This window comes from Ahaetulla prasina, chromosome 6 (assembly GCF_028640845.1).
Source record: "Ahaetulla prasina isolate Xishuangbanna chromosome 6, ASM2864084v1, whole genome shotgun sequence".
NCBI lineage: Eukaryota > Metazoa > Chordata > Lepidosauria > Squamata > Colubridae > Ahaetulla > Ahaetulla prasina.
The window spans coordinates 108132115-108144720 of NC_080544.1; the positions used below are offsets into that span (position 1 = coordinate 108132115).

The following is a 12606-nucleotide window of genomic DNA, read 5'->3' on the forward strand; positions in this document are numbered from 1 at the left end:
ATACCACCAGACTTGAAATCCTGGGATTAGAAAACTTAGAACTCCGCCGACTCCGACAAGACCTGAGTTTAACACACAGAATCATCTATTGCAATGTCCTTCCTGTTGAAGACTACTTCAGCTTCAATCACAACAATACAAGAGCAAACAATAGATTTAAACTTAATGTTAACCGCCTCAATCTTGACTGCAGAAAATATGACTTTTGTAACAGAGTTGTTAACGCTTGGAACACACTACCTGACTCTGTGGTCTCTTCTCAAAATCCCCAAAGCTTTAACCAAAACCTGTCTACTATTGACCTCACCCCATTCCTAAGAGGACTATAAGGGGCGTGCATAAGAGCACAAATGTGCCTATCATTCTTGTCCTATTGTTTCCTTTCAGTATATCAAATTAATATAGTTATTACCTACTTTTGCTCATATATATTCTTATATGATGTGTTGTTGCTTTATGTTGACACTTCTGTATGCTGTTGTGACAAAATAAAATAAAAAAGCTACATAGAATCTATTGTAATTTTCATTTTCCATTATGAACATCAGAGCAGGAATGATCCCGATTCTACTTACAGTGAAGAGAACCTGGCTCAGTGTATATTTGATTTTTTTGGTGCTGGAACAGAGACAACCTTTGCTACTCTGATGTGGGCATTGCTTCTCTTGACAAATCATCCCGACATCCAAGGTGAGTGAAATCTGGATTATGGCCGCAAAGGCCAGCCTCAGGTTTTAAAACACAGAGGAATTTTTTGAAACTTTTTGAAATATTAAGAGCTGTTGAATGATGAACTGAATCTATTATTCATAGTGATTTTCCTAAGTGGATTCCTGAACCTATAATTATGAACATGAGCTTAACAGGATTAAAGGAAAGCATAGAAGGCAACAGGGTTCCAAGTAACACACCCAACCACGTAAGACTCCGAGGCCAGCAGATCCTCAAAGATCCATTTTATTAGAGATGTCATATTGGGCACATCTAGAAAAACCTGAATCTGAAAGCCCCAGGTTTTCCTCACCCAAAAGAAACTCAAAGTTCCTTCCCTTACACCCACATGTCCATCTCGTGGTCCAATCAATCCACTGTTCCAACTGGAGATGCCTCCCAGTCACGCCTCTCCAGGTGCCGGCTGAACGTCCTTGACTCTCAGAGAAAAATGTTGTGATGGCTAAATAACTCTACCAACTCCATACAATCCCACTTTCCCACAGCACTAAGTGTGGCAGCCCTGAAGAGCCAAAGAAAAACATTCACATTTTTTCCCTACCGGTTCTGTGGGCATGGCTTGGTGGGGGAGGCGTTTCTGTGACTGAGTGGGCCTGGCCAACTTGATGTCACTCACGGTCACACCCACTCAGTCACATGACACCCCCCCCACACACCAAGCCATACCCACAGAACCTGGTAGGAAAAAAAATGTGTGTATGAACACGAGAAGGGCTCATAATGAATGCTGTGGCAGAGAAAATGCGAAGTTTTCTCCCTCCATCCATACTGGAATCCATGCCAACAGGATCCCAACTCACAAAGGAATGAGGCAGGATATATTTTAGTCCTCTGTTGTTTAATGTACAATATATATTAACCCAATTGTGGCCAAAATGAATTGATTACACCAGTGGTAGTCAACCTGGTCCCTACCGCCCTAAATGGCGCTTTAGTGCGACTGCAAACAAAAGAGCCTCGTCCCAGACTAGCTCGCGCATCTTCCCCCACACCACCCACCTGTAACAGACAAGCAGAGCGGATAGCCGGCGCCCCCCACAACCCAATCCACGATGCATGAAAGGCATGCGCAGACGACAATACACTTTATAAATCACCATTATAGTAGAACCAGTGGGCGGTTAGAAAATTTTATTACTAACCGAGATACAAAAGTGGGCGGTAGGTATAAAAAGGTTGACTACCCCTGGATTAGACCATCACCCTCCAAAGCATTCAAATTACAAGTGTGTTGTATGCACACTTGTACACAGTACTTTCCCACAAAAATTAATTGGTCTCAAATGTGCTCTGAATGCCCCGATCTGTTATTGCTCCAAGGTAGTATTTTCGATTTCCACAATAACAAAACTAAAACGTTGATTTTTTTAGAGACCTCACAGCATGCCTGGAGGATAAACATCCAGCATACAGAAGAAATTAAAATCTTTAAAAATTTTGGCATGATTTTCCACAGCTCCATTAAACATGGTGCAGATCAAAACTATACTATATAAAATAGGTACCACTATGGTGGGACGGTAACAGCATTCTGGAACCTTGGTGTATAATCGTGATGGCGAACCTATGGCACGTGTACCACAGCTTTAGCTCAGCTGATTTTCAGGCCTTCAGGAAGTTGGGAAACAGGATGTTTCCGGCCTTCGGAAGGCCTCCTTGGGGGTGGGGGTGGGGAAGGCCGTTTTTGCCCTCCCCAGGCTCCTAGAAAGGCTCTGGAGCCTGGGGAGAACAAAAAACGGGCCTTCTGGTCCCATCAAAAGTCAGCAAATGGGCCATTTCCAGCCTCTGGAGGGCCTCTGGGAGGTGGGGAAGGCCATTTTAGCCCTCCCCAGGCTCAAAGAAAGCCTCTGGAGCCAGATATGGCGAAAAATGGGCCTAACGGGCCACCGTGCCATCATGTGGCAAAAACAGGGAGGAGCACGGGGAAGTGCACAGATGCAGTGGGGGGGGCATGGGGCGCATTGAATTATGGGTGTGGGCATGCATATGCACAAACCCCCCACTCCCCCTGCTTTTGGCACTCGACGGCCAAAAGGTTAGCCGTCACTGGTGTATAGTCATGCCAGCCACAGGACCATGGAAATATATTGAGACAATACTGGCTCCCTCGACTAAGAAACAGAAGTGAGCACTGCCTTCTAGTGTCAGACATAACTGGACAGGATAATCCTTGATCGTTACACTTTATGAGCTCCCATTGTGCCCCTGTGGACAAGGGGACACTGACACTACAGTTCAGGCCCTGTTATATTATTCTCTCCATAACGATTCTGCACTCATTTTATAACTTCTTACCTGGTAATATATTCTGGGAAATTCTCATCTCTGTTGTTTACAGGTGTTACTATTGGATCAGTATGACACAGTTTCTTTGAATGTGGCTAAATTATTCTATAAAAAGGTAAAATTAGGCCATCTCTTGATGGTCCCTCAGACAACCTGGTCCCAAGCTGTGAAGGGCTTTGAAGGTGACAACCAGCCCCTTGAACTGCACCCGGAAGCAAATTGGGAACCAATGCAGTTCCCACAGGAGAGGTGATATTGGTGAACACCGGGTTGATGGTTTCACATAAGTTGAAATGTAATATTATGTCTTGTTCTGTTTAACTATTTTAAAAGTTTTAATTTTTAACGCTGGTCTGTGACCGTAATAAAGGATTGATTGATACTTCTGAGGATTAAAATTGAGAAACGAATTTTTTTTTTAATTTACATTTATATCCCGCCCTTCTCCGAAGACTCAGGGTGGCTTACACTATGTTAAGCAATAGTCTTCATCCATTTGTATATTATATTATACTTATTGCCCCCCAACAATCTGGGTCCTCATTTTACCTACCTTATAAAGGATTGAAGGCTGAGTCAACCTTGGGCCGGGCTTGAACCTGCAGTAATTGCAGGCTGCTGTGTTTTAATAACAGGCTTCTTACAGCCTGAGCTACCATGGCCCCTTATTAATGATTGAACAAAGGAATAAAAAAAACCACAATACTGAACATGAAGCTTCTGTTTCTGTTGTGACCCAGGCCCAAGTAGGTAGTAATAAACTTAGTTCATGGAAAAACAAACTTTATTCAAATAGCTGGGAATTACTTCATTCCCACCGTCATTCAACTCAAAGTAAAACAAATGCCTCCCAACACAAATTCCTCAGTTATCTCACAAACCTTAGTCCAATTAGGCAAACTGCCAAAGGCACTTCCTGACAAATGTCCAGAAGCCACAAAAACAAAGACGGATACGAAGCAGAAGACGAAGCAGAAGACGCAGCTACAATGTTGTTTTCCGACAAAGCTCAAACGCCATTGCTAGTCTGTTTTAAGCCTTATGGGAGGGGCCAATCATCTCTTGGCCCTACTCCCGAGTTGTCCTCTCTGCTTAAGCTGCTCTTGCCTTCTGGCAGGCTCTTCTCATGTGTGCATCAAGAACACGCTCCTCCTGTTCCTCTGCCTCACTACTATCAGTCTCTGGAGGCTCTGGAGTCCGCACCTCACACCCTGATGGCCCTGGCCTCACCTCAGCCTCATCGCTATCCAACTCCGTTACCAGCTCCGTAGGCTGCTGACAAACCACAACACTTTCCATTATTATTTTTTTCTAGAGAAAGTCCAGAAAGAGATTGGTTCCTCGGGGTTAATATCCTATCAGGATCGGAAGAAGCTGCCCTACACCAACGCTGTGATTCATGAAATGCAACGTGTAAAATATATCTTGCTATATGGGGTTCCCAGGCAAAGTACAAAGGATGTGACAATGAGGGGATATCACATTCCAAAGGTGAGAAACATGTTCAGGCTGCATTGCAGTAACCAGCATGGAAAGGAAAAGAAATAGGGTACTTGGACTGAAGGTCTCTATTCAGGAACTGCTAATTAGTCATGCAAAATTAAATAAGCAAGAATGGCAAACATTTTGGAGGGATGAATTATGGGTTTAACTCCAAACATCTCTCAGATTTTGAAGCTAGAGCCTTAAATGTTTTATATTTATCCTAGGAAGATGATAAGAGTTAAGAGTTGAACTTAAAATCAGAATTGTATTTCTTTTTTATTTTGTTTATTTATTTGTCGAGTACGTATTAGATAATATATAGAAGTATAAGCATGAATTGAATATATAAAATGAATACAATTAAAGGGAACATTTGGACAGGGACGGTAGGCACGCTGGTGCTCTTATGCATGCCCCTTACAGATCTCTTAGGAATGGAGTGAGGTCAGCATTAGACAGTCGTAGGTTAAAATTTGGGGGGTTTTGGGATGAAACCCCAGAGTCAGGTAGTGCATTCCAGGCATTGACCACTCTGTTGCTGAAATTGTATTTTCTGCACTCAAGATTGGTGCGGTTTACCTTAATCTGTATCTATTGTGTGCTTGTGTATTGTTGCGATTGAAGCTGAAGTAGTCATTGACAGGTAGGACGTTGTAGCAGGTGATTTTATGAGCTATGCTCAGGTCATACCGAAGGCGGCGTAGTTCTAATTTTTTTAAGCCCAAAATTTCAAGTCTGGTGGCATAAGGTATTTTGTTGTGAGCGGAGGAGTGGAGGACTCTTCTTGTGAAATATTTCTGGATACGTTCAATTGCATCAATGTCCGATAAGCAGTGCAGGTTCCAGACAGACGAGCTGTATTCGAGAATTGGTCTAGCAAATGTTTTGTCTGCTCTGGTTAGTCGTGTAATATTACCGGAGAAGAAGCTACGCAAGATTAGGTTTACAACCCTTAATGCCTTTTTGGCGATGTTGTTACAGTGGACTTTGGATAATTGTACTCATGTATTAGCCATGTTTCTTTCTCTCCTTCTTCAAGAAAAAAAGTGACTTTAGGTAAGAGAAAGGAAGCTAAGCTGTTGAGCAGCCGCTGCTCTCAGAAACCGAGAAACGAACAAACTTGGATCGGGAAAGGCAAGCTATTAATAACATAACATAACATAACATCAGAGTTGGAAGGGACCTTGGAGGCCTTCTAGTCCAACCCCCTGCCCAGGCAGGAAACCCTACACCATCTCAGTCAGATGGTTATCCAACATTTAATAAACAAAAGCCATGGTGGTGCAGTGGTTAGAATGCAAAACTGTAGGCTGCTTCTGCTGATAGTTGGCTGCCTGCAATTTGGCAGTTTGAATCGCACCAGGCTCAAGGTTGACTCAGCCTTCCATCCTTCCAAGGTCAGTAACTCTGCTGACTCCGTAAACTCTCACAGGGAGGGACTCCTTAGGGTGCCGTCTGCCAGGCAGTGCCGACTGGCGACACCCAGGGGAAGGGCCTTCTCTGTGGGGGCTCCCACCCTCTGGAATGAACTTCCCCCAGGACTCCGTCAACTTCCTGACCTTCGAACCTTCCGCCGCGAGCTTAAAACACATCTATTTATTTGTGCAGGACTGGACTAGAATTTTAATTTTAAATTTAATTTTAATGGGGTTTTATCATTTTAATTGTAATTTTAAATTTTGGCCTATTTAAATAAGTTTTTTAATTAGTGTCTTATCTTGTATTATATTTGTATTTTTATCGGGCTGTAAACCGCACTGAGTCCTTCGGGAGATAGGGCGGTATAAAAATTTGATTAAATAAATAAATAAATAAATAAATAAATAAATAAATAAATAAACTGCTCAGAGAGGGCTGTAAAGTACTGTGAAGCAGTATATAAGTCTAAGTGCTATGGCTATGAACAAGGGTGTCATCAATATTGTTTGAACTTTTTTGTCTCTTTCCTTTATGAAACCATTCTGTTTAATCACCTCTTTTTTTTTTTAAACAGGGGACCTTTATTATCTCAGACCTGCGCTCCGTTCTTCTTGACCCTGAACAGTGGGAGACACCTGAAGAATTCAATCCAAATCATTTTTTAGATAAGGATGGGAAGTTCATCGATCGAGAGGAGTTTCTGCCCTTCGGAATGGGTAAATCCATGAGCTCAAAGCGGCTTGCTCTTGTCTTATTTCATTTATTTGTTATTACTTTTTTGTTCCACCCGTCTCATTAGCAAGTGATTCTGGGAAGATTACAACTTACAGATTCCCACCACATCATCTGAGTTGTTCTGAAGTCATCTTGCTCTGAATAGAAAATCAAGGAGTCCTAATTTCTTCTACTAATTGGGGCAGATAGATTCCAAATGTGACATCCGGAACCATTCCTGAACTGACAATACGAGCATGAATATTTAAGTCCCTGGCCCAAAAAATAAAAGGTCAAATATGGTCCAATTACTTACTGATGCAGTTGTGAAATATGTTGCTGGACAGAAGGTGAGAAAGTGACTTCCCTCTTGTAGGCCTATCTCTATCTGAACTGCAAATAATGAGCAAAGTGGCATCAGCTATTAGCTCAACTGCTCCATTGAATACAGGGGAGCTTAATCTTCAAAACGAATGGCCATTGTAGCACAATGAAGCCTCTGGATATACAAAGAGTGAGATTTGATAAGGACCTAAGTATCCCAGAATTACATCCACTAACCTTCCTATGTCCGAACAACTCAGATATTGCCTCTCAAAGACATTGACTTATTTTATATAGATGATGGCGAACCTATGGCACACATGCCCGAGGTGGCACACAGAGCCATCTTTCCGGGCATGTGAGCTGTCATCCAACTCACCTGATGCTGCGCAGGTGTGCACACCCCAGCTGGTGTTTGGGCCTCCTGTGCACATGCACGCAATTTAGGGGACCCAGCTGGTCTTTGGAGCTCACTTGCACACAACACGCAGATGTGTAGATAGCATTCACGCATGTGCATTGTATGTGCAAAAACCACATGCATGTGCAAATGTTGCGATTGCATACTCAGCGCATGGGAGAGGCATGTGAAAGCCACGCACATGCACAGATGGTGTGGTTGCATGCACAGCACATAAGTTGCACGTGAAAGCAGTGTGCATGCTGGAAAAATATGTGAGATCAGGTTTTTCATGGGTGCATAGCTTTGCCTTTGAAATGGTGTACCATCTAGTACAGCCTGAGTTAAAGTCATCCCCTGACGGGTGTCAACAAACAGTTAAATGGGAGGAAACATCCCTAAGAATTGAATCTGCTGGAAGAGACTAGGATTCAGCATGGAAATTTTGGCTGTTACCAAATGTTTCAGATTTCATAGAATAGAAGAGAAGAGAAGAGAAGAGAAGAGAAGAGAAGAGAAGAGAAGAGAAGAGAAGAGAAGGAGAAGAGAAGAGAAGAGAAGAGAATTCCTAAGAGGACTATAAGGGGCGTGCATAAGAGCACAATAGTGCCTACCGTTCCTGTCCTATTGTTCCCTTCATTATATCAAATTAATATACTTGATGCATATTTTTTACTCATATATATATATATTTTCTTCAAGACATGTTGTTTTATCTATGACAATTGTTTGTGTATACTGTTGTGACAAAAATAAATTTAAAAAAAAGAATAGAATAGAATAGAACAGAATAGAATAGAATAGAATAGAATAGAACGGAACGGAATGGAATGGAATGGAATGGAATGGAATATAGAGTAGAGTAGAGTAGAGTAGAGTAGAATAGAGTAGAGTAGAGTAGAGTAGAGTAGAGTAGAGTAAAATAGAATAGAATGGAATGGAATGGAATGGAATATAGAGTAGAGTAGAGTAGAATAGAGTAGAGTAGAGTAAAATAGAATAGAATGGGATGGGATGGAATATAGAGTAGAGTAGAGTAGAGTAGAGTAGAGTAGAATAGAGTAAAATAGAATAGAATGGAATGGAATGGAATGGAATATAGAGTAGTGTAGAGTAGAGTAGAATAGAGTAGGATAGGATAGGATAGGATAAGATAGGATAGGATAGGATAGGATAGGATAGGATAGGATAGGATAGGATAGGATAGGATAGGATAGGATAGGATAGGAGATGGAAGGGACCTGGACCCTAGTCCAGCTCAAGTGAGAAGTGACTATCTAGTCCAGGGGTGTCAAACTCGATTTTATTGAGGGCCGCATCAGGGTTGTGTTGTATTCTTCAAGACATGTTGTTTTATCTATGACAATTGTTTGTGTATACCGTTGTGACAAAAAGAAATTTTTAAAAAAGAATAGAATAGAATAGAATAGAATAGAATAGAATAGAATAGAATAGAATAGAATAGAATGGAATGGAATGGAATGGAATGGAATGGAATGGAATATAGAGTAGAGTAGAGTAGAGTAGAATAGAGTAGAGTAGAGTAGAGTAGAGTAAAATAGAATAGAATGGAATGGAATGGAATATAGAATAGAGTAGAGTAGAGTAGAGTAGAATAGAGTATAATAGAATAGAATGGAATGGAATGGAATGGAATATAGAGTAGTGTAGAGTAGAGTAGAGTAGAGTAGAGTAGGATAGGATAGGATAGGATAGGATAGGATAGGATAGGATAGGATAGGATAGGATAGGATAGGATAGGAGATGGAAGGGACCTGAACCCTAGTCCAGCTCAAGTGAGAAGTGACTATCTAGTCCAGGGGTGTCAAACTCGATTTTATTGAGGGCTGCATCAGGGTTGTGTTTGACCTCGGGGGGCCAGGGTGTGTGTGTGGCCAGCTCAACGTCACTTGTGCTGGGGTCACTGTGGTGGCCAAGTGCTAAGGCAGGACTTTCCTCAGACTCTCCCTCCCTCTCTCATTATATCCTTCCTTCCTTCCTTCCTTCCTTCCTTCCTTCCTTCCTTCCTTCCTTCCTTCCTTCCCTCCCTCCCTCCCTCCCTCCCACCCTCCCTCCCTCCCTCTTCATTCTCCTTTCCTGTCCATTCTTGGATGCTCAAACGCAACAGGGGAAACATTTCTCCTTTTGTTTTGTTTTTAGTTTGTTTTGCTAGCTCTCTGTCAGGAAAAATGGAGCCGGGGGTGGGGATCACTTTCAGCCATGACAGCCCTCTGCCAGTAAAAATGGAGCCCGGCGCACAGCCCACCCAAGCTCCATTTTTGCTGGCAGAGGCACTGCGAGACGGTCTTTTGCTGTCTCAACATCTTTTTTATACTATGGTGACCAAAATTGGTTGCAGTATTCCGGGTGTGGTCTTACTAGGGTTTTATGATGATGGGGTCTACTCTGGACAATAGATTATTTACCCCTTTATGCATGCTTTGTCTCATCTACAGGTGAACGTGTCTGTGTCGGACAGCAGCTGGCAAGAATTGAGGTCTTCATCTTTCTGACGAGCCTGTTGAGGGCCTTCAGCTTCCGGTTGCCTGAAGGAGTGAAAGAACTCAATGAAGAACCTATTGTAAAAGCGACAATGCACCCACAGCCTTACAAACTGTGTGCTATTCCCACACAGGCTTAAACTTTAAAAAAAACACCATAAAAAGCATAAAACTGTTTCCTATATGCCTCTTGGCTTAATTTATTCTTTTCCTTTCATTTATTGTAGATTAAAACTTTTTCAGCCTTTTGCTGGGTTCACAAACATACCTTGCCAGGTCAACCTGGAGATCTTGTCTGAATAATATGCTAAGTAAGTTTGTTATATTTTAGCTTAGTTTTCTTTTGGGTGGCAATACACATATCACTTTCCATTTAGTCCTAGAATCTTTTTTTCATTTTTAATAAATTTCTCCTAGGGGCTTCAGGGTCTCCAGCCGGAACAAACTTCACAGATAGTCCAAAATGAGACCATGCTTGAAGTGATAAGATGCTGTTGATGGAATTAACAAAAGAAGAAACAGAACATCCATCATAGCAACCAATGTGTTTTTTATCCCATACTTAGGACTGAACCTGGACTGGATCCAGATTCTTCATCTAGACCAGGGGTAGTCACCCTTTTTATACCTACTGCCCACTTTTGTATCTCTGTTAGTAGTAAAATTTTCTAACCGCCCACCGGTTCCAAAGTAATGCGCCGTGTATTGTCGTCTGTGTATGCCTCTTGCGCATCGTGGATTGGGTTGGGTGGGGGGTGCCAGCTACCAGCTCTGTTTGTCTGTTACAGCTGGGTGGTGTGGGGGGAGATACGCGAGCTATTCTGGGATGAGGCTCTTTTGTTTGCGGTCGCACTATAGCGCCATTTGCTTTCACTTATGTAACGTGAACTAAACTTATGCACGGGCGATACAAATAGTATATTTTCAGAAATTTAAATCGTCACGGGGAATTTTATGAAAACCTAATGAAAATGTTTTTAAATAATGCTATGATTTTTTTTTTAAAAGTCAATGAAATTTAAAAAAAGGAAAGTGCTTCATTATCGGACGAAACTTCTACCGCCCGCCATGAAAGCTGGAATGCCCACTAGTGGGCGGTAGGGACCAGGTTGACTACCACTGGTCTAGATCTCTCTCTGGTTACAATCTAATCACTTTCTATACAACTTTCCCCAAAGGGAACTTCTTGGCCAATATTGCTCTACTTATCTTTTCTGTTAGTTCCTCTCTCAGAATTCATTGATGATTTAAGACCTTCCTCTGAAAATGCAAAGAAAGAGGTGCTGCCCAGTGCATTTGTTATCCCTGTATTCTGGAGACGGAGAAGGTATCTCAGTGGTAGCGCAGTGGTTAGAGTGCAGTATTGCAGGCTACTTCTGCTGACTGCCGGCTGCCTGCAATTTGGCAGTTCAAATCTCACCAGGCTCCAGGTTGACTCAGCCTTCCGTCCTTCTGAAGTTGGTAAAGTAAGGACACAAATTGTTGGGGGCAAGAGGCTGACTCTGTAAACCGCTTAGAGAGGGCTGTAAAGCACTGTGAAGCCGTATATAAGTCTAAGGGCTATTGCTATTGCTATCCAACTGAAGACTCTGCCAGGCTTCTGGGACATTTCCCCAAGTAGCTTCTGGAAATCATTGGATCTGAATGAACCTAAATGGGTAGCAGCCTAATTCCTAGTATACGGAAGATGATCACACCAGCTACCTGTAGAACAAAGCCATCTTGATACCACCAAGTTTTCTCTGGATGATCTGGGACAGGCCCATGGAAGTCATGGTTTCCATGAAATCCTCAGCTATCGTCCCCAGGAATGGCCACAGGAAGGCTGGTACAAAAGCAACAATCCCATCAGATTCCTTGAGCCCAACCTAAGAAAATGAATTTCACCAATTGGGCGCTTATGGAGCCATGTCCCTGAAGCAGTGGTGAAATTCAAATTCGTTTACTACCGGTTCTGTGGGCGTGGCTTGGTGGGCGTGGCTTGGTGGTGTGGCAGGGGAAGGATACTGCAACATCCCCATCCCCACCCCACTCCTGGGGGAAGGATACCACAAAATCTCCATTCCCACCCCACTCCTGGGGGAAGGATATTGCAAAATCTCCATTCCCTCCCCACTCCTGGGAGAAGGATATTGCAAAATCTCCATTCCCACCCCACTCTTGGGAGAAGGATATTGCAAAATCCCCATTCCCTCCCCACTCCTGGGGGAAGGATATTGCAAAATCTCCATTCCCACCCCGCTTTGGGGCCAGCCAGAGGTGACATTTGCCGGTTCTCCAAACTACTCAAAATTTCCACGACCGGTTCTACAGAACCTGTCAGAACCTGCTGGATTTCACCCCTGCCATGAAGGTTTCCAGAGATTCTCTGATGACAACAGCCACATCTTCTCTCTGCCTTGTACTCTGAGCTGCTGCCATATTTGATAACCATCTGGCCCATTTCTGTGAGAGCAACGCCTCCCTCTGGGCCCAACCAAATCCCAGTAATACATGTTAGATCAGCCTTCTCTGCAAAAAATCAGCAACAAGGAAAGGCTTATTCAGGCTGATCTGAGATTTAAAAACTGCAGCCTAAACCCGGGCCGGCTCTATTTATCAGCCATGAGCTATAGTAGTGCAGTGGTTAGAATGCAGTATTGCAGACTACCGCTGCCGCCTGCCGGCTGCAGTTCATTTCAGCAGTTCAATTCACACTGGCTCAAGATTGACTTCCATCCTTCTGGGGTGGGTAAAATGAGGACC

The 12606-nt window shown here is 42.9% G+C and overlaps 1 protein-coding gene across 1 annotated transcript in view; it reads left to right on the forward strand.

The window, feature by feature from the left end:
* The window catches only part of LOC131200526 (cytochrome P450 2J2-like), a 32915-nt gene extending 22441 nt beyond the window's left edge, over nucleotides 1-10474 (forward strand). Inside the window, exons 6-11 of the mRNA XM_058187398.1 lie at nucleotides 549-690; nucleotides 4334-4509; nucleotides 6497-6638; nucleotides 9817-9941; nucleotides 10089-10172; nucleotides 10279-10474. Of these exons, the coding sequence (XP_058043381.1) occupies nucleotides 549-690; nucleotides 4334-4509; nucleotides 6497-6638; nucleotides 9817-9941; nucleotides 10089-10160 (657 nt within the window). The 3' untranslated portion in view covers nucleotides 10161-10172; nucleotides 10279-10474. The remainder of the gene's footprint in view (nucleotides 1-548; nucleotides 691-4333; nucleotides 4510-6496; nucleotides 6639-9816; nucleotides 9942-10088; nucleotides 10173-10278) is intronic.
* The last annotated feature ends 2132 nt before the right edge of the window (nucleotides 10475-12606 follow it).